This window comes from Trichosurus vulpecula, chromosome 8, assembly GCF_011100635.1.
Source record: "Trichosurus vulpecula isolate mTriVul1 chromosome 8, mTriVul1.pri, whole genome shotgun sequence".
Classification (NCBI taxonomy): Eukaryota; Metazoa; Chordata; class Mammalia; order Diprotodontia; family Phalangeridae; genus Trichosurus; species Trichosurus vulpecula.
Window position 1 is genome coordinate 107,182,743 of NC_050580.1, and position 22,408 is coordinate 107,205,150.

A 22,408-nucleotide genomic window follows, 5' to 3' on the forward strand; every position below is an offset into this window, starting at 1 on the left:
GCCTCAAACACTTATTAGCTGAGTGACCCTTGGACAAGTCACTTAACCCTGTTTGCCTCAGTTTCCTCAACTGTTAAATGGAGATAATCATAGCACCTACCTTCCAGGATTGTTGTGAAGATCAAATGAATATTTTTAATGTGCTTAAACATAGTGCCTGGCACACAGTAGGCTCTGTATAAATGTGAATTCCTATTTCTTTCCACTTGTATCATTACATGCCCTGGGATGACCATCTACTCTAGCAATGTCTTAGTTCAGAACATTTGAATCTTGGTTGGTTTTAGGGCATCATTCCAAGGGATCTAAGGACAGACTGCCACCCAAGATCAAGGAAGAAAACATTAAGAATTCAACAAAACGTAAACATCATCCCAAGGTGAATGATGGCCAGAAAGCATCTAATCAGATTTAATTAGCATTTACAAATTAAACTGACTTGACTGAAATGAATAACATGGGGAAGACAGCCTGAAATTGATGGGAAACTGTTTTCCCTGACAGCTTTTGAGAAGTCCCTGAGAAGCAAAAACATATCTGAATCCAATTAGATTATATTTTGTACTTAAAACCCAGTGCACATGTTTTAATCTTGCCTTTGAAAATGTGACACAAACAGTTATGTGTTAAATTGGTTATATTACCTCACTCTTGCTGGTGCATATTTTGTGACCATGAATATTATAATTAATGCATTAGCTATATGTGTTGGGACAAAAAATGAGCATGGCTAATACTCGTAAATGTGGGTGAGTATTAACAAATTGATTAATTAGATCTGTGTTAGGCCTAATGTTTACAGCCCTGTGATTACACTTATTTCCAGCTATAATAATTTTTAGGCTGTGTATTTTACATGACTGGCACCTACCAATAAAAGAAAATATACTCAAATTTCATAAATATGTGTCACTTGTCTGTGCCTACAAAAATCATTATTTACACATGACAGATATCTCCAAAGTCTAAGGTCACATGAATGTTAATAAATGATTTTCCTTCAGAGTTGAATTTTGGCCAAATGAATTAATTAGGTAACACTTATTTCTACTTTGAGCACAGGTAAATACCTTATAATTTGCAATCTTTACATATATATGGAATGAAATATATATACAGCATAAAAAATAGTGCAAACTATTTATTCAAATTATTTATCTGTAATGCCATTATAAATTCTAAGACATATTAATCTAATACTTTCATTTCTATGATAGTATGACAGCCTCAATAATATTTACTTTGATGCTCTTTTTCCCCAGATATCAGAACTGATGATTCACAAACTGAACCAAAACTCCATCCACTTTGAGCTAAAACCTGGAATCCGTGTTCTTGTCCATGCTGCCCACTTAACAGCAGGTCAGTGTCTTTGTCCTCATGTTATGATTGTCATACTGTAGGTGTTTCAGTTCCTGTTTATATTTCCCTATCACAAGACTAAAGGATGTATGAGGATAAAATACTGGATTTGGAGTTAGAAATCTGGGTTTTATCTTTGGATAGTCCATATTTGAGTATAAGGGTGGGGTTCTGCCCCAACCACAGTGACCAACCAGTATACAGAGTAACTAGGTATGAAGGAATTTTCCTATAAACACACATTAAAGGTTTGTGGGTAAGCCTGTACTCATTCTCAAAGGATCACATGGTCATTGGATGAAAAGCAGATGAAACATCTTATGATTGCATGAGAAGAACAGCTCATACCTTTGAGCTACTTATAAAAAAAAAGTTAGTAAAGCAGTGAAGTCAAGAGGTAGAAGAATACAAGTGTAAAGGCTGAAGAGTTAATCCCCTGAGAAGGAATCACTCTTGTGAGAAGGAGAGAGTCTCTCTGTTTCTGTCTCTGTCTATCTCTCTCTTCCCCTCCCTTCCTTCCTCTCTCCCTCTTTCTCTCTCTTCTTTCTCTTTCTCTATCCCTCTCTCCCATCCCTCCCTTCTTCTCTCTTTCTCTTTCTCTATATTTCTCTTTTCTCTCTTTCTTTCTATCTTTGTGTGTGTTTCTGACCCTCTCCCTCTCCCCCTCTCTCCCCCTCTCCATCCTCCTCTCCCTCCCCCTCTCCCTCCACACCCTGGTTAACCATGTTATCAGAAAGACAAGATAACTGGCAGATAATGCATCCAGAAGATCAACAGGGACAGAGATGGATATACAAAGATAGTTTACTCCCAAAGAAGTAAGCAGTTTCAAGTAGTGTGATCCCCCATCCCAGAGGAGAATGCTGCCTGTGGATTCATGAATGGACATTATCTGTGTATGTACCTCACTTCATCTAAGTTCAAGTCCCCTTTCCCCTTGAACTTTGTGAGTACTTGTGGAAGAATATGCCTCAGACTTTGGGGGTGAATGTTTTGTTTCAACTGTTCATACTAGACCATTTCATAAATACATTTGCTAAAATCTAATTTAGGCTACTGGTTGATAATTAATAGGAAGCTCATGAGAGACAGTCCAAGAAACTCAACCTTTCAGTTACTCCTAGACCCCAGGTAAGTCGTCAGGTCACCCTCTTAAGACTTACTCTGTGAATGTGTGGCCAGTCGAGGTGTGGTTCCAAAAGGGATCCTTAAAAGGAATCTGTGTGATCTTGGGCAAGTCTTTTAACTTTTCTGTGCCTCAAGAAAATCGCTTGTAACATGCATGTAATATTTGAAGTACCCATTGATGCAAATGATATCATGGATGTAAAAATTCCTTTGCAAATACCAAATCATTATATAAATTTGAGCTAGTAGTAGGATGAGTAAATATTCTTTGTTATCCAAAGTCATCCAGAGTACCTTTTCCTTGTAATTGCTCACTGATGAATGGAAAGCATAACAACAATGTTTTAAAGGGCCTCCTACTTTTTTTTCCCTGTTTTTCCATGGGCTTTCTCAGGGGTGTTGATTAGTCCTAACACTTTCTGTTGTCAACAGTAGATATTTGTTTAAACAAATGCTTGTGTTACCAGTATGCCATATGATATAATGGTTATTATTTGGCTAGACCTAACGCGGACTTCTAATTCAGGTAAAATAGTGTCTTTAAAAACTCTGCTTTGGTTGTAAAGAGCAAACAGTTGGCCTGCTGAGAAATAGGCATTGCTTTAAAAATTAGATACCATGTTTGCATCCTTTTCTCATGTAAAGGTAGTCATGGCTCCCCTTTGCTGCTCTTCCAGAGGAGCCATGTTTTCAAAAGTCCCATCTTGCCAAGAGTCCAAAAGTTTCAGGGAATCTCGAGGAGATTATCCGTTATTGTTCTGAGTATGTCTCAGGCAAAGGAGACAGTGCATCATAATGGGAAGACCACTGAAGCAGTTCTGGGAACTGAATTCAAATGCTGCCTCTGAGGCTTACAGCCTTAATGATCATTAGAGAAGTCACTTAACCTCCCTAGACCTTTGTTTCCCCATGGTGCTATGAGAGGTTTGGACATATGGCCCATGAGTTCCCTTCTAGTCCTTGCTCTATGATTCTAAGCAGCAAATCATTTAACTTTGACTTCAAAAGCTCTAAGTTATCAATTCCTATGTGAGGAAATGACAGATCAAAGGTTTGGGCAGGAAAGAAGGAAGGGTGCGAGAAAGAGAGAAAAAAAGATGGTTGGATAGGAAGAAGGGAAAGAGGAAATAAAGATACACATTATGAACAATGGGGGGCCTGAATGACCTGATGAATGCTAACATCATCTCATGGAGTAATAGAATTTTATTGTATTTTCAATTTATGGAATAAAATAAGCATTTCCATGATGTAGTATTATTATAATAATAAGAATAATCACAAAAGATGATTATACACGAAACTACAAATTATGTACAACTTGCAGAAAAACAGAATTTTAGAAGTAGAAGGATGGCAAAGCAATGGGTAGAGTGCTTGACTTAGAGTCAGGAAGGCCTGAGTTCAAATCCAGCCATAGATGCTTACTAGCTGAGTGAGGCTAGACATATAACTTCCTTCAACCTCAGTTTCCTCCACTGTAAAATAAGAGGTGTTGGACTCAATGGCCTTCAAGGTTACTTCTTGTTCCAAATCTATGATTAATCTATGTCTTAGAAGCAGACACAGTTGATTGGGGTAATGGAATATTCCTATAGAAAAGACAAAGTCTGTGTTTGGATGATGTTAGGATAGCCAATTGATTTGAACAAGTTGGTGAAAAAGTAAAAATTGAAACAAACAAACAAAAAGGCCTTACCAGGTTACTTTGACTAAGTTATTTACTGAAGACTAATGACTTCTTGTCTTGGGGTAGATGAACCCTAATTACAGTACATTGCCACATTCATTTGCTATACCCAGCAATGAGGGGTTAATGGTAGAGTAAGTTTAAATCTGTATTAGACATAAGAACATGTACCAAGAGTCCCTGTAGACAAGGTGAAAGGACTAGAGAATAGTCTGGAGAAACAGAAGCCATAAGAGATCTGGCATCCTGGACTAGGTAGATGAACCAGGAGCCAAAGTCAGAAAGCAGTGGTTACAAAACCAGGGAAAGAGACAAGGTAGGGCCTGTCTGCAACAAATTCTCCTTACACAAACTCTCTTTATATCAATACCAAATCTGTCCCCATGAAGGGACAGATTACCTGAAATTCTCTGGGTGAGGGTTCTGGATCTTAGAGTTCAAGTTTAGTATGGTGCATGTAGCAGGTACTTAATGAATGTGTATCGATTTATGGATTGGAGAATTTTTCTCTCTCTTCCATCTCACACTACCTCCAGCTTGATCCACATGGCCCTCATCTATTTCATCAGTTGCTTCATTGACCACTTCAGCTGACTTTTGCAACAAACTCCTGGAGACTGTCGAAATTGTATTGCTGAACCAGAATTGCTTCAAATCCAATGTCTCTTAAAACAAGTAGGCGATTATGTAGGGTTTGCTGTAATCCTATTTGCTGTAACAGAATTCGATCTGTATTCTTTATGCATCTGGGAGGTTCATTTAAATGGGGATTTTCAACTGTTGGTGTATAGTTGTGGTGAGGTTAACCCTAACAATGCAGTGGTCTGGTCTGGCAAAAGAATTGCCATCTCTTCTCACCAGAGGTTAGGCAAATTAGAAAAGCAGAAGAAGTTAGAAATTATAACTATTATATATAAAACCTTTGTTTGCTGAGTGAGGGAAGAAAGAGAAGAGCACATCTCAAAGTGTTGCCACAGATACCTGGAGTATAATCGATATTAGGGCATGGATACTGCTAGGGCTAAGAAGAAGGGGCGGGGGGGGGGGGGAAGAGCTGCCAAGTTAAAACAGAGAGGAGTTGCATCAAATTCTAAATCTCCCTTATCCTCCTTCTCCCCACTCCCCATGCCACCCCACCAAAAAAAAGGTCCGTCGTTTGCAGCATTTCATTTCTCATAAGCAGTGTTGCTAATAACTTCCCAGGGAATATTACAGCATGCTGTTGCATTCCATTAATTACACAACAGATGTTCAACAGCCTTCTTTTAAAAATGTTAGACCCAGAGTATGTGACTGGAGAGAGAGGCAGCGCATAATTTGGGTTCTCTCTAAGGGAAAAGGAGCTGTCTCCTTCTAGGAATTTACTAGCCTTCTTTTTGGTTCGAAATTCTGTTCCTTTTTTTAGAGCTGGCTGCTTTTTATGGGTTCACAAGGTAAGCATTTTTAGATATTTGGATGCCATTAAATACTGAATTTAGGTCATTGTTGTTTTCTATCTCATATCCAACTTGGGGGAAATCACTAAAATTCCTGCGCAAGCAATGCTAAATTTTTGAACACTGAAGATTGTTTGAATCTCAGAGTTTGGTTCTTCCCAATCCTGGTAGTGTTCATGCATTGACTCCTAAATCTGTCCCCACATTATTCTCATAGAAATAATACTGAGGAAAAGATAATAAGAAACAAAGTAGAAAAAGGGAGGTAAGTGATTTGCCCAGGGTCACGCAGCTAGTAAGTGTCTGAGGCCAGATTTGAACTCATGAAGTTGAATGTTCCTGATTCCAAGCCCAGTACTCTATCTACTGTGACACCTAGTTGCCCCTGACCTCGGGTAAAGACAATTTAAGGAAAGAGCCAAGGACATAGAAGATTGTAGAAAAATCTAACAAATGTTTTTAGTTTACTAGTGATGAAGAAGAGGAAGAATTCAAAGGTAATTCCAAGATTTTGAGTCTGGATACTTGAAAAACTGGTGCTTGCCACTTAGTGGAGCCTAAGAAATGAGGAGAGGAGCCAGTTGAGGGGGCAAGATAATAGTCAGGAGTATGTTGAGTTTGAAGTGACAATATGACCTCCAAGTGGAAATGCCCACTTCAGACATTCGGCGGTTGGATAGACAAGCCTGGAGCTCAGGGAAAAAGGACAGTTCTAATGAGATTTGGGGGCATCATTGACATAGAAGTGAAAGCCGAAATGACAAGAATAGAGAAGTTCCTGGGGGAGCTTAAGAAGAGAAGAGTAGAAGGACAAGCAAGGACCAAGCTTTGACAGGGTCCTATGTGGGAGTATTGCTCTAATAGAACACCCCCCTCCCCCAACAGCTTCGGAACGAGGTACCACTGGCTGACTGAGCCGTCCATTAACACCAGCCCAGTCAATGACCATTTTAATTGGTTGTTATAGCATGGCTGACTAACCAACCCAGCTAGTGACAAGGGTCACAGGAATATTTTAGATTGAAGGATCTTCTCATCCTGATTCCACAAAAGGAGGTAGTCCTACTGGTTTTCTCCTTCACCACTTTTAAGTGATTAGAGCATAAGAAAAAAGAAGGGAAGGTGGAATATTTGCATTTTAAAAGAGGACTTTGTTCTTAAAAATCACTGGGCATAATTTAGCAAATATCTGCTTTTAATGCAGAGTAATAAGTCATATTCATGTCTTTTACTTATGCTAGAGGCAGCGTGGCATAGAATATAAAGCCATGGACCAGGAGTCAGAAAGACCTGGGTTCCAACTGGACCCCTGGTATTTATTAGATCTTTGACACTGGGCAAATCACCTAACCTCCTTGTCCCTGAGGCAACTCCTTTTAATTGTCCCTATTCCCCATACTGAGGTAGGTAGTTTGGCCAAGTGGATAGAACACCAGACTTGGAGTCAGGAAGGCCTGAGTTCAAATCCAGCATCATACACTTATTAAACTTTGTGACTTGGGGCAAGTCATTGAACTACTGTCTCCCTCAGTTTCCTCATCTATAAAATGGAGAAAACTGTAGCGCCAATCTCTCAGGGTTGTTGTGAGGATTAATTGAGATGATATTTGTAAAGTCCTTTGCAAACCTTAAAGCTCTGTATAAATAGTAACTATGATGATGATATATTCTATATGCAGGTGTGTATATATATATATGTGTGTGTGTGTATACATATACATATATATGTCTATACACGTGTAATAAATTTGTATGAAGGGAGCTTCTTGTTTGGCTTCTCTGTACACGTCATAAGAACTACACACTGAGGTTTGGAGCTAAGGATAGATGGAAAATAGCTCACACTAAGATGACATTATCAGCCTTGCAAAATATGTTATAAACATGGTGTCTCTTGATCCTCGCTACATTCTTGTGAGGCACATGCTATCAGTTATTATCTCCCTTTTGCAAAGGAGAAAAGTCCAAGAGAGATTGCGTGACTTGCTGGTAGTCTTACAGCTAGTAGGTTTTAGGGACAGGATCTGAATTCAACTCTCCCTGTGGCTAGAATTCTTTACACTATCCCAGGCTGATGTCTTTGTCTCCAACATGGAATCTGAGGGTTCTGCCATTGCCAGAGTCATCAGGGTCAGGTCCATTTGAATGGCATGGCAAGGAGCACATATTTTCTTTCATCCAACAGCAAATCTGATTTAGAACCTAGGGCATCAGTTGGAACAGAAACATGAGTTAAATGAGAAGAAGTATGATGTGAAGAAATTAGCACTAACCATTAAACCCTAATTCTCCCATGTCCTGGGAGTTAACTTAATTGTCTGAATGAGAAAGTGACTGTGGGAGTGAGTGGGGGACAAAATGAATGTGCCACTGAGTCAGGACTATATTATGTCCATGATTTAGATGAATGGGCAAGACCAGTTAAGAGGCTGTTGCCTGTGAACCAGTTAAGAAATGATTAAAGCATGAACCAGAATCTTAGTAACAAATGTAATTGAGTAGCTGTGAATTTTATGAAGGTTAAACAAATTATATCTTCTAGATTACATTAATAGTATAGTACCGAATATGGAAAGTGTTTGGAAATTTGTCATGAGAAGGCTCCGGAAAGGCTTCTTCTTCCTCTGCCAATGTACATAGCAAGTGGTCTAGGACTTGACTAAAGCTGATGAGTCTTAGAGATTTACTAGAAGAATGTAGAGGTGAAGTCACTTGTCTAGGTTGACACAGCTAACAGAGTCAGAAGCAAGATTTGAACCTGGGTCGTCCTTATTCCCAATACTCTGTCAATTATGTCACCCTGCTGTCCTGGTTTTGTTTTTTATTGCACTGTTTTCATGAGTAAACCTAAGGGGAGTGCTTTGCAAACTGTAAAACACTATATAAATGCTAGCTCTGAAACTTTAATAGAGCAGCTAGGTGGTACAGTAAATAGAATGCCTGGCCTCTAGTTGGGGTGATTAATTTTCCTGAGTTCAAATCTGGCCTCAGATGCTTACTAGCTGTGTGACTCTGGGCAAGTCACGTAACCCTGTTTGCCTTAGTTTCCTCATATATAAAATGAGTTGGAGAAGGAAATGGCAAACTACTCTAGTATCTTTGTGACGAAAACCCCATATGGAGTCACAGAGAGTCAGATACGTCTGAAAACGACTGAAGAACAACAAAATGAAACTTTAATGATATCACAGTTACTGAGGAAACAGTATTCGCTTTCTGCTTCTTTAGAAGGCAAGTGTGTTGGGATGGCAACAGTGGGGATAAAGAGATACCGACAAGGGTGCCTGGGCTGCTGGCCACCTCCAGGTGGGCCTTCAATTGTACATTAAGAAGAGACTTTTCATCCCAAGATAGCTTTACATCTGTCAAGAACCTTTAGAAAAAGACAATATAGCACATCTGGAATCTGCTTCAGTCGTCTATGGCTTAAGATCTGATAACTTGTTTTGGCATCAGAAACTTTTTTTTGGGGGGGGTAGTATATTTTTCTCCCTGCATTTTCAAAAATCATCCATGACAGCAGATTAACATGAGATGCAGATTCATTAGGCTTAGTTCAAATGCCAGAGACAATGAAATCAGGAAGAGCTGGTTTCAAGTCCTTACTATAACGCATGCTAACTATGTGACCATAAATGGGTCACTTAACATCCTGGTGTCCCTAGACTGTTTTCTGAGACTATACATTATAGATGAATTACCAGTCTGCATTTGTGCATGGATTTCCTATACTTGGAATACTCCACTCACTGATGTGCTCACAAGTAAACTTTGATGGAGACAGTTTTCATTCTAGGAAATCCCCCATAATTATGAAATTATCAGTCCTTACTACCCTTCCCCTTAAATTTTTTTAAATTTCAATTTAATTTATTTTTTAAATTTAATTTTTAGTGAATGTGTAATTTTCTTCTGTCTGCTCAGTGCCTGACATAGTGCCATGCTCATAGTGGGTATTTGGAGAATTTTTCTTTTCTGTTTATATTCTGGCTGACTAGAGCTTGGAGGGAAGTGGAGATGAGGAAATGGGCATAATTTACCATAGTGAGGCATGTTCAGAAGTAACTCCCATTAAATCTTTTAGCCCTTTTGGACCTTTAAATAATCATACCAATTTTAATTGAATTCAACTGAATGGCAAAATCCTGTGTGTGTGTGTGTGTGTGTGTGTGTGTGTGTGTGTGTGTGTGTGTTCACGCATGCCTGCCCTTTCTCTTGTGCTCACAAACAAGGAGGTAGGAGGAACATTGCTACCTTCCTCTTAGTTATGTTTCTCTTTGTCCCTGAATAATGGCAAGCCAAGCACTCAGCACTTTCCCCCGCCAAACTCTACCTTGTTTAGTTGCAACTGGAGAGAGACTAATTTATGCTAATTCCAAGGAACAAGCTGCAGCCCATTTATCATAAGAGTTTCCATTCCTCAGCAAAACACACACAAACATACCTAAGTGTTAGGAGAACTGAACTATGCAGCTGCTGCTGGCTGGAGCAATAACAGGATTGTTTCTGTGAAGGGCCCAGGTCTGCATCCCAAAATCACTGAACACAGAGAGAGGGCAGTGGTACTCAAGCCTGAAGCAGTGCTAATGCCTCCTGCCTCTGACCACTCATGCGAAGGGCCTCAAAAGATAATGAGAATTTAGCATGCAAGATGCTGGCACCAATTTTTCCACTAGGTTCCACCAATTGCTTTCCAGTTAAGAAGCTTAGAATCAGAATGACTAAGGCAGATGTTTCTAAGATTCTGCTATGAATGATTGGTAACTGAATTGCAGGTTTAACCCTGGGGGAGTATATTGATGTGGGGAGGGAAGTAGAGAGAGAGGCAAGTGTCCATTCTCTTTTTAAGACATGTACTGATTCTGTCTCTGGGAGTCTGTTTGCATTTGCCATTCATGAAATGGCAAATGCTCTTTTAAAAGCAAGGACAATGTTCTTTGTTGTTTTGATAGTATTGACAGGGTTGTAAGTACATAGTGTTTGAAAGAGCCTGATAGGAAACCTCAGTTCACACTTTGTGTATGCCACTGACTTGCTGTGGGTGACCTTGGGCAATTCACTTAGGACCAAAGGATGACAGGTGTAGGAAAGGGAAGGGAACAAGCATTTATTTAGTGCCTACTATGTGCCACACACTGTGATGAGAGCTCAATAAATAGTATTCCATTTGATCCCTCCACAACCCTGGGATTTAGTTTGTTCAGACATTCCTCAATTGATGAGTATCACTGAGTGAGCATAGATTGGTTATGTCCTTTGTTCCCTGAACAAAACCCCCCCAGTTTCCTCTGATGAGGAGCCCTGAAGCCAGAACTAAGAGTAGGTATTTATTTGCCCTAGGCAAGATTTGTAAATTCTGCTCCCCTGTGTTTCACCATCCATAGGAGGCTTTGAGCTTTCACTGGAATAGCTTGGGACTTGATTTATCACAAAATAAATCCTTGTATACCAGAGTCAAGCTTTCTGGAATTAGAAATGAATACATTTATGAAAAGTAGTATTTGAAAGTTTGTTGGATCTCATGGCATGTGCCTTTGAGGGCTGTCTACTTTGCCTATTCCTAGTCTCAGATCTGCCTGAAGCATCTCTCAACCCCTCTGGTACTGGCACTTCCTTTGCTTAATTTCAGAAGTGCCTTGTTTTACATAAGTATTAGATCATTTTTGCTCTAGGCATCCTTCTACCCTGAAGCCTCTCTAGTCTCATGGCCACTGGCCTGACCTCCCACATACACACACTTCCCTTCTTTGCTTCACAGGCAAGTTGTCCCCAGATTCCCAAAGCAATAAAAAGTGCCTTGATTTCAAAGCCTTTGGAAAGCTGAACAGACTAAAATATGTAAGCCTGCTCTCTTAGGAAGAAGACATAACTTTTGTTTCTCATTATCCCCTATATGGGCTGTTTAATGGGAGTGAGTCTTGGAGGAGATACTGAAAACTAGCTGGGTTCTCACCAGGAAAAGCCAAGTTTGGGACAGAGCCAGGTGTCAGGGATTGTCAGTTACCATCAATGGTTCAGTAGTCACCTGTACTGTCAAATTTGTACCTGGGCAACTGGAAAAGAGCATCTCTCTCTTTGCTTCAGACAGAAAATGATGCTTAAAGGTCATTCACACCTCTGAGTAACAGACTTTGTGTAAATGGGTGGAAGATAAAGGTCACTGCCCTGTAGTTGGAGAGGGTATGCTTGACCATTATTTTTCTTTCTGGTTGAGGTATGTAATATTTGAAAAAAAATACCATGTTCCAAGGTTCAGGAGCTTTCTAGCAAGTAGAATCATTGAGAGTACACCAAGTTAAGAAGGGAGGTGACTGAAAGGTGAGAGGGAGAAACAAGAAAAATTCTTTGGAGGGGACGTATTAAGTACTAACCTAGAATCTGTGAAGTACTAGGAGGGGGGGAATGTATCTTTGAAATGCATTTTGGCAATGACCTCAATTAATTATGCTCTAGAGTCCTGATTTTGGAAAGATGGGGATGGGGAGAAGGGTGAAGAATTCCAAGGGTTCATTTAAGTAGGAAGGTACTAATGCTTATGGAGAGCAGGCTGGATGAGCTAGGGCTTGGCTTTCTTAGACAAATACTCATTGTGTTGACATTTGTGTGTGTGTGTGTGTGTGTGTGTGTGTGTATGTGTATGTGTGTGTGTGTATGTGTGTGAGCACGTGTGTATGCTTTCTAGTAAAAAGGAAGAAATAATGCATAAATAAATGTTTTTTTTTAATTTTCACACTGGTTATTATGATCCCTTCTTGGAAAAGTGATGACTATTAAAACATAGACACATACACATGCACACAGGTGTATGTATGAAAATCTTCATATGAAAACTGGATGACCATGTAGACAGTGTAATATAAGGATTATTTTTCAGGTATTGGTTGGGCTAGATGCCTTCTGGGACTTCTTCCAACTATGAAATTCTATGATTTTGTGTTTTGACAAAGAGGCATATCTGTAGCCCAAACACATATTTTGTCTTTACTCACCAGTGTACATATCGTTCCCCACGCTAGTGCCCCTCCCCCCTAGAAGAATGTAAGTTTCTTGAAGATACTGACTTTTATTTCTATTGTTGCGTCCCCAGTGCCTGGCATACAGTATAGTAGGCACTTAATATATTGTTGTTGACTTTGATTAAGATGAATTGATATAATTAATTATTTCCATGAAAACACAACATAAAAGGAAATAATGTTACAGGGAACAGTTATTGCCATAGGAACCATGTTATAAATAGGGGACTGGCCATATGTCATTTTAGAAGAGCTTTGTCATTATGGTTTAATTATAATGAATTAGAGTATATAATTCAGTAAACATTTATTAAATGTCTGTGTCCAAGGCAGCTACGTTCCAGGCCTGCAAGGGAAAAAATGTAACAGCCTTTGCTTTTTTAATTTTTATTTTTTTTTAGTTAATTGGATGGTTGAGGGGCGAAGGAGGAGGAAAAATATGTACACAATCAATTATATACTTGATAATTTGAAGAGAAACAAAAAGGAATGGCAACAGTGATGGGGAGATGAAGAAAAGCTTTGTGAAGGAAATGCTATGTGAGCAAAGCCTTGAAGGATTCTAAAGATGCTAGTTCAGTATAGCAAGCATTTACCTAGCACCCACTGAACACTGAGCAAGGCACTGAGATAAAATAACAAAATGAAGAAATAATTCCCTGAACTCAAGGAATTCATATTCTACAAGGTGGAGGTAAAGGCATGAATCTCAAGGCATAGAAGAAAAAGGTACAAAGGCATGAAGATGGGAGGTGGGATATCAAGTTAAAGTGGGTCAACGTGCCTAGAACAGTGAGTATGTAATATAAATGAAAGGCAGATGGAAGCTAGGTTGGGCAGGGTTTTCAAAACTCAGCTGAGGAGCTAGCATTTTATCTTATAGGTAACAAGAGTCCAGTGTTTGAGAAGAGAGGTAACCTGGTCAGATTTATGTACACTTAAGATGAATTCAATGGCGGTTGGGAGGAGAGATTAGAAAGAGGAGAGGCAGAAAGCAGGGAAATCAATTTTAGAATCTGTTGCAATAATCTAATTGAAACATAATGAGGGCTTGAATTAGGGTCCTGCCCATGTGAGTGAGGAGAAGGGGATGAATATGCAATATGTTTTAGGAGCTTTAGAAACTACTTGGACATGGGGCTGAGGGAGAAGGAAAAGTTATAGATGACACTCAAGCTCTGAACTTGAGTGACTGGAAGGATAGTTGTACCCTTAACAGAAGTAGAAGAGAGCAGAGGAGCTTGGGCTTATGGGGGAAGATAGTGAGGTTCACTGTAATCATGCTTGAGGTTCTGATGGGAGAGAAAGATGTCTAGCTGCCCCTTAGAAATGGGAAGCTGGAGTTCAGAAGAGAGATTAAGGCTGGATGTATAGAAATGGGGATTAGTTGTATTGAAATGATCAGTTGGAAGAAGGATGCATTTAAAGGGTGAAATAATGAGTTCCTTTTTGAACATTAAAGGAATCTAAGTTATTAAAAAAAATACAAAATGATTTTGGTAGAGGCAACATTATACTCCTTTTGATGTTATTGGAATATTCAACGACCATTTCTACCTAGTACTTTTCATCTGTAGCATCTCTCATTATTTTTTCTTTTTCTTTTTCTCTTCCAGCCCCACTGGTGGACCTCACCCCAAGCCACAGTGGGTCTGCAATGCTGATGCTACTCTCTGTGGTGTTTGTAGGGTTGGCCGTGTTCGTTATCTACAAGTTCAAAAGGTGCGTGGCTCTCCCTCTACTCTCTTCATCCCCCAGCTGCCAACTCCATCCTCCTTGCCCCAGATAAAAAAAAACAAAACAAAAAACATGATGTAGCAGTGACGTTTGTCCTGTGTTCATAGCAATTGACAGTTTTTGTTAATGTTTTAGGAAGATCCCGGGCCTTAATGTTTATGCCCAGATGCAGAATGAGAAAGAGCAAGAGCTGATCAGCCCAGTCAGTCACAGTGAAAGCAGGCCCAATATCACTGAGGCTGAGCTGAGGAGCCCTGGCCAATTTGTAGATGAGAAGTTGGACCCACAGCCCATAGGTAAATAATTTCCAGTAGCCAATAGCTGGTCAGTCTGAATAGCAATTGGCTAAATCTCTTCTACTCCTTTTCCCAGCTTAAGACCCCTGTCTTCTGCTCTGTTAATTAACATCCTTGGTAGGAACTAAGCTAAGCTGCCAATTTACTTTCCCTCACTTTGTTTTCACTTTGATAGAAAGTAAAATAATAACACGAGGCCATCCTGTCTCTGTCCAATAGTTTTCTCTTTAGTTGTCTCCTGTCTTTCATAAAACTGCCCTGGGACCCTCACTAACACATGTGGTTGCTGACATTTATGTGAATGAGAGTAAAGTATCTGTTCTGAGAAAACAAAATCTTCGGGGTAACGGGTGGCTTGGTAGAGGGGTTTTGGTGGGATGTTTCTGGGAGTGGTAAGTATGAACTGATAGGTGGGTGCACCAAACCAAGTGGGAGCCATAACACAAAGGAGAAAGAGTATCTTCTAACCAATAGCAAAGGGGGAACCAATGGTGGGAGTAGGGTGGGGATGGGTTGGACTTTCAGGTTGGTTTTCCCCAAGTAGACACTACTTCAAAAATCTATCAGTAATCTAGAAAAGATTTCTGAGAAATGAGGAGGGATGCAAAGCATCATGAGGATTTATCATGGGAAAGGAGCAATCTAACATTCTATATTGTATCTTCAGGGAGTAAATTTCCCTTAAAGAAAAAGACTTGGGTGGTGGAGGGAGATGCTATTGCAGAGTGGAATGCCAAGTGTCTGCTTGTTTCCTTCTCACCCTGCAAATAGAATCTAAGGTGCACTTCAAATGTATTTAAGAGGATTCCCCCTTTACCGGCCGAGTTGCCAATTTCAGCGAAGTTGTGCTGGGGGATCAGAGAGCTAGAGAGAGATGTGCTGCTCGTGCCCAACTTGCCAAACGCTCTTTATATGGAGGCCCCTCTTTTCTCCTAGGAAGCCAAACAATAAATGGAACCACATTTTGGATGGTAACTTTCTCCCTGTGGTTCCTCCAGTATGTTAGCACTGGGAGTTGGAGCTGTAAATGGTCTCATCTCAGTCCCGTGCTGCAGACTTTGGCTGGTGCATTTTCTGTATCACCATCCACGCTTCACTCTAACTTGATAATACCAAGGCGTCTGGAAGCCCCTTACATATGACTTTCAATATGTTACTGGAAAAAATGAGTAGCTAAATGAAAACATAACCCTGTCTTTAAATGGATATGGGAGAGGTCGGTAGATGTATTAGGGGGAAATTTCAACATAATAACTCTGCCAGTATTGTAGGTAGTAATAACAACTGCAGTCACATCTGGCGTCCAATTTCCTCAATGCATTTTCCTCTATTTGGGGAGACAGGGTGATAAATGTGTAATTGCTTTCGTTAAAACGAAAAAAAAAAGCTTTTCTGTCCGCAAATCCAGAGCAGTATTCACCCTGTCTAGTCACTTTTAAAGCTTCTAAGGGAATTTTTCTTGGGTCATTTGATTCTCAATCCTATTTCCAGAGGTGGGAAGCCCAGTTTCTGTTTACCTTATTAGAGCAGCCATCCCTCCTTCCCCAGGAACATCGCTCAGCAGATCGCAAAGTCTTTGACACATTTTCATTTCCAATGTCATTAAATGAGTAAGTGTTACACATTTTCTCTTAGGAGAGTAGCTTTACCCTCCCCTCCCTCCCCTTCTGCTCAACCTGGTGAATCATCTCTCCGATTGAAAAGAGCAAGACATGCCACTCCACCTTCTACGCCAAAGCGGGGACCTTCCGGGGCACACTTTACAATTTAAAGAAAAAAACCCTAAAGGCGGAGACCTGCTGATCGGGAAAGAATTTCGCTCTTGTCCAGTGCTTCATCGTTTCCTGTCCACTAACTCGATTTTTTTCCCCTTTGTTGTTCTGTTTCCTATTTTGCCAGGAAGTATTTCCATAGTTGCTGAGAATCAAAGCACAAAAGAAATCCCTACCTATGTAAATGTTTGAATGGAGGACGCCAGTAAAAAAACAAAAAAACAAAAACAAAAATACAAAAAAACAAAACAAAAACAAAAACAAAAACAAACAAAAACACATTAAAACACTCACTGCATCGGGACTTTTTAATTCTTCAGACACAGACAACAAGGGTTTTTAGCTTTAAACCTGTGCATGTGGACATGATCCTGAGAACACGTTCGGAGGGGCGGTGTACAGGTGCTCTATTTTAATGGAAAACGCTCCCCTCTTCCCTTCCTTCTTCTCTCTCTCTTTTTTTCTGATCCGTCGTGTTTGTAGGAGATTCATAACAAATAGAGACCAAGGAAATCTGCATGTATTTTTTTTGGAAGTATTCTTGGCTCTAGATTTAACAGCAATTTTAGCACTAAAGCCTATCGGGTTGGGTTAGCCACCCGAGGCAGTTTCATAAGACACAAAGGAGATGCCAGACAGGCGATTTGAAACCCTGGGCTCTTTGTCTCTTAATTTCCCTTATATCTGTTTTCCTGTTTGATTTCCCTTCTGCCCCTCCATTGGACAGCAGTGGTTCTTCATGCTCTGTGGCTCCAGGGAGAAAAGGGGCAATCGGTGCAGATAATGGGAAGCATCATGCTGGGAAGAGTGAGGCAGAGAGATAAATTGAAAATGGGCATTTCTTTTCCATCCATCTATTTCTACTGGTTCCACCATCCATGTAGAAGGGACTCACTCACTTCCCTCTTCTTTGTAGCCCCTCATAGCATGAGTAGGATACAGGACCTCATTTTGCCACTAATTTGATCTTTCATCCATTATTTTTCATGTCTGAACCAATCTGTTTTTCCTATGTCCCCAATACCATCTTTATTTAACCCTCTCACTCTCTAGTGAGCCAAGGCATCTAGCTGCCTCACTCTTCCACTTTTTTCAACCTTGCTGTTAGTTTTTCCCTCCTCCTCTTGTTTCTGAATATAAACTCCACCTTAGCCTTTCCTATTATCTGATGGACATTCAATCCCACTGAATTCCCATTTTCACTTAAGCCTCTTACAAATTTATCTCTGTGTTGGAGTTGCCAATGAATTGGGAGGTATCCTGGATCAGTGGAAAAAACATTGAGTTGGAAGTCAAAAGATCTTGATTCTGCCTTTGTCTTTGCCACTTACTGTGACCTTGAGCAATTATTCCTTCTGTATGGGTCCTAGTTTCCTCTACAAATTGATAGTCTGGGACTCAATGGACTTTAAATCCCTCAGTGAAGAGTCTACAACTAACCTGGCTCCTATACAAGAAGAGGGATCTAGTTCCATGCATTGTACCTTCTGTCCTAGAACCCCCAACCTCAAGCTACTTTTAAAATTGTCAGTAGGTGCCCCCCCCCCAAATATTTCATATGTGAGAGGAGGCTATTCAAATCAGCTTGAGATTGGTCACATACTTTGGAGAAGGGATTCAGAAGAGTTGTTTATGCCTAACTAGAACTCATGTGGTGAAACCAGTGCCCAGTCATAGTGGCAATTCACTTGGGAATGTTATATTTCTGTTATTATGTGTTTGGTTCCCTTCCCCTCTGCTCAGCCCCCGCACACATATTACTTTATATTGATGGTTACTCTGAAGAGAGAAAACATAATGGTTATGTCATAACCCAATCCCTTCTCATTGTAAAGTGGCAATGTGCATGTGATTTTAAGCTGACTTAAACTCTTACAGGGTTGTCAGCACCATACTTAAAGGAAACCCATTTTAGAAAGTACACAGTTCTAAGAGAAATAAACCTAGGTTTGTTAGATAGCGAAGATGATATTTTTGGCTATTTTGATGGTCCTGATAGTGACACAAACACATACACACACATATCCATGAATATTCTGTTTTCAATATAAGGGGGAAAAAAGAAAAGGTTAAAGTAGGCAGAACACATCAAAGCAAGTCAGTTAAAAATAAAGTACGATGGCACTCAAACTATTCCAGGATCTTCCCTGGTGTGGACCAGAAAGAGTAATAAATAGACTATAAAGTAGGGGAAGTGTAGGAGAAAGCACCAAGGACTTGGGAATAAGGAGAGTCCAGAATTCAACCTCAATAGTAGGATAGAACAGTCCCATCTTTCCGCTCTAGAGCTTAACCTCATCACTCACCTGGGGCCTTGACACAGAATGTGATGGTTTCCGGGTAATACCCATGGTATAATGAGTTCAATAAACGACATTAGGCTAGCCCCAGCAGGAATTGTATATGTCTCCTTTTGCCCCAGCTCTAGAAGAAGGGTTGTTTGGGAGCTTTCCAAAGCTTTGCCAACAGTCTATTTTCTGCTTGGGAATCTAGGTTTAAACTTAGAAGTTGGACACCTTTGGTAGTTACCACTTTGGTGCTCCTGTCCCACAAGAGACACACTTGACCTATTCCCTTAAACGTTTTTATTTGAATCTGGAAGATGGAGTGATTAGAAAGCAGCAGTGTAATCTTAGCAACAACATAGGAAAGCCTTAGGTATATAGTTCCAATGTCATTAAATGGAGAAAAAGAATCATCTTCTTGACCTAGTGTTAGAATCAGGGGTGGGCATTAAGTCATTATGGAGACTGGTTACTGATGACCACTTTGAAAAAAATAGCAGCTGTTATTATCTGAGAATGGGGCAGCAGGGGAGGGTGGAAAAGACATTGAATTGTAGGAGTTGAGATCTGGGCCTGGCTTTGCCACTAACTAGTTATATAAACTTGGTAAAGTCATTGTCCAACTCTGTCTGGGCTTCATTTTTCTCATTTTTAAAATGAGGAAATTGGACTTGATGATCCCTAATATTCTATATTGCTCTGATATTCTCTTCTAACAGGATCCACTTCTCACTAACACCATCTCCACCACCCCTAGAAACTCCCATTCTCTTGAAGATTAGCCCTGAGATCCAGGCACTAGGCCATAGAGTTACGGGAAGAATTAGTTCTTCTCTTCCCTTGTGGGCCCAGTTATGCCTTCCAGAGGAGGCATCTAGGGAACAGGGATTAAGAGGGAACCACATGCCTACTCCTATTTGTCGGTAAAAGAGAGGGAACTGCAGGTAGGATCATGGTTGGTTTAAAGAATGATTGATTGGTCAAAACACTAGAGGAGCCATTAGAAGAAATAGGCAAGATGCGAGGCAAACCTAGAGCCAGGTCTGATTTCAGGCCTTTCTTTAAACCCTGGAGGAAAAATGTGCAAACCTCACCCTAAACAAAAGTTCAGCAGCAGCTTCCTTGCCTTGTTGTTAATTAGACTCACCCCTCCAAAATGCAGAGGTTGGCTTTGCTTTTTTCAGGAGTTCCAAACGGCAACTTCCGGAGCGATGGGACGCTTGACAGCTGTTCTGTGTTTTCCAGAATTCCAACTGAGCATTGAAATCCCTCATTAGCCAACTTATTTTTATAGGAAGCCAATTAAAAAATGAAAGTTTTCTTATCGTATTGGAACTACTTCTAATTTTAAAATGACTTTTTTGATGTATTTTTTGGGTTAAATAAGATGTAGTGTAATGTATAATTGCTATTGTTTATTGCTTTTACGATCATATTTATTAAACAGATAATGTCTCTAACGTTGCTGCCTCTGTGTATCTGTCCCTTTATTCACAGCTCTTGTTGTGGCTGCTCCCTTTAGAGGTGGGGATAATACTGAAGGGTCACTGGAGCTATCTGTAGGGGAAAACCTTTTGAATAACACAGGTGCTCCGTTTTTAATATGAAATTCAAATCACACTCTTCATACTAAAATTCAACCTGTATCTTCAACTGGCTGTGATAGGTGTCCTTTGCTTTCCTAAATTATTCCATTTTAATTAAGAATATATGCTGTGATAAGAGAAATAATGATTTTATTGTTAGAAAGCAGATATATAATGAATAGGATGGGGGAAAATACAACAACAAACTATCCTTTCTACCTGTGTTGACAGAGTTGTACCTAAGGTGGGGTGAAAGAGCTTTGCCTCAGAGTGAATAATTTAAAGAGTACCAACAACACTATTCTAGGGGCAATTCTTCCTAGGCCTCCCTAGTAACAGCAGTCTCCTAGGATGCTGCTGCTGCTCCTACTCCTCCTCCTCTTCCTCCTCCCTCCCTCTCCCTCTCTCTCCCTCCCTTTCCTTCCGTCTTCCTCTCTCTCCCTCCTTTTCACTTCTTCTCTTTCTTCTTTCTTCTATTTCTCCCAGCTATCCAATGGTGTTGTAAGAAGCTGTAGCTTAGGAAAGCCTACTCTCTAACTTGCCGCAGGTTCAGTTATGGCTCTAAATATTAAGAATTATTACCTGGGGGTGGGGGGATGTCAAAGTTTACCCTCCGGAAATGTATCCAGAATCCCTTGCAATGTATGATTGAGGAATTTCACTGAGATTGCATGATGTGTCAAGGAGTTCATCTGCAAAAGCTGGATTCAAGTTGGGAGAAAATAAGGTAAGTCTGACCACATACCCTTTTGGCTTTCTGATCCTGTCTTTGGCAATGGCGACTCAACTCAGCAAGTCTTCCAGGTACTAATATAATTCAGTAAACATTAAGCATCTAATTGGTAATGCACTGTAAAACATACTTGGTCTCTGATTTTGTGGAATTTATAATCTGTTAAGGGTATATGACGGGATTTAGGTCATTATAAAACAGAATAACAAAGCAGTGAATTGGAGATGTTGAGTGTTCTCTTTTGAGGTTCAAGGGAGAAAATGTACATGTAGGTCCAGAACATATGGCCCTCCTAATTCTCCATAGGCCTTTTCTAGGTCTGCCTAGGTTACAATGACATTGTCTCCATTGAAAAGCACCTCTCTGTTTTAAAGTATTACAAGGCTACAAGTTATCTTTTTTCTTCAATTAATAATAATCATGACAACAGCTAGCATTTAAAAGCATCTTGAGCTCTGCAAAGATCCTTACAAATATTATCCTCATAACAGCCCTGGGAGGTAGGTGATATGATTATCATCCCTATTGTATAGATGAGGAAACTGAGGCAGTCAGAGTTTAAGTCACTTGCCCAGAGTCACACAGCTAGTTTCTGAGGCAGTATTTGAACTCAGGTCTTTCTGACCCCAGGTCTAGGGTTCTATCTTTTGCTTCAGGCTACATGCTTTGAGGATTCATTTCTTTGAAGTTTTATGTACGTGCTGTTGATAATGGCTATGTTCTTTCACACTGTGATGAATGAAAAGCCCAAGGGACAGATTTTTCTGGGTAATTAAAAATCAATTTTAGGCTAGCTAATAATCAATAAATTGATGGCCAGTGATTTCTCTTGGCAACCAAAGACAAAACAACAGAGAGGCTGAAAACTTTTAGTTTTGGAAAAATTAAACCCCTGATAGATGAAAGTCAACCCTGATTGGTGGACATTTAATGAGGAGGTGGGCTAGGAATCTTCAGCTCCTCCTGTTAAGAATGTGGCTTGATCATGAGATTCAGCCACCCATAGCAATCTGAACAGGGAAATCCATCACTACCCAGACCCCTCTGGTTGTTCTTTATTCCTTCATGAGCTAGGCCACCCTAAATTCCAATGGAGGGCTACAAAGATAACTTTATTCTCCTTGATGTAGGAACTCACCTATACTAGATTCTGTTTACATTCCCCTCCTATCCTGGTTAGCTGGGGTCTGGCCCAGGATTGAGGAACATGTTCCCTGAGGATTGAGGGTGATCTCATCAATCAGCCATGTCCTTCAGAGGCTGAGTGACTGACCTATACAGGCTGGGCCCTAACTGAGGAAAAAAAGAGAAAAAGCCTTGATCCTTATATAATAATTGATTGTTAATATTAATAGCAAAATAATAAT

The 22,408-nt window shown here is 40.1% G+C and overlaps 1 protein-coding gene across 6 annotated transcripts in view; it reads left to right on the forward strand.

Moving 5' to 3' along the window:
• The window catches only part of SORCS1 (sortilin related VPS10 domain containing receptor 1), a 719,989-nt gene extending 700,003 nt beyond the window's left edge, over positions 1 to 19,986 (forward strand). For 3 of the 6 annotated variants that reach the window (XM_036735435.1, XM_036735438.1, XM_036735439.1), the window contains 4 exons: positions 1,263 to 1,362; positions 14,249 to 14,354; positions 14,505 to 14,665; positions 16,565 to 16,639. In XM_036735435.1, the coding sequence (XP_036591330.1) occupies positions 1,263 to 1,362; positions 14,249 to 14,354; positions 14,505 to 14,665; positions 16,565 to 16,629 (432 nt within the window). In that variant the 3' untranslated portion in view covers positions 16,630 to 16,639. Of the gene's footprint in view, positions 1 to 1,262; positions 1,363 to 14,248; positions 14,355 to 14,504; positions 14,666 to 16,300; positions 16,504 to 16,564; positions 16,640 to 19,906 lie in introns of those variants that run through there. The other 3 variants (XM_036735437.1, XM_036735441.1, XM_036735440.1) reach the window with 3 other exon arrangements.
• Positions 19,987 to 22,408: the final 2,422 nt, after the last annotated feature.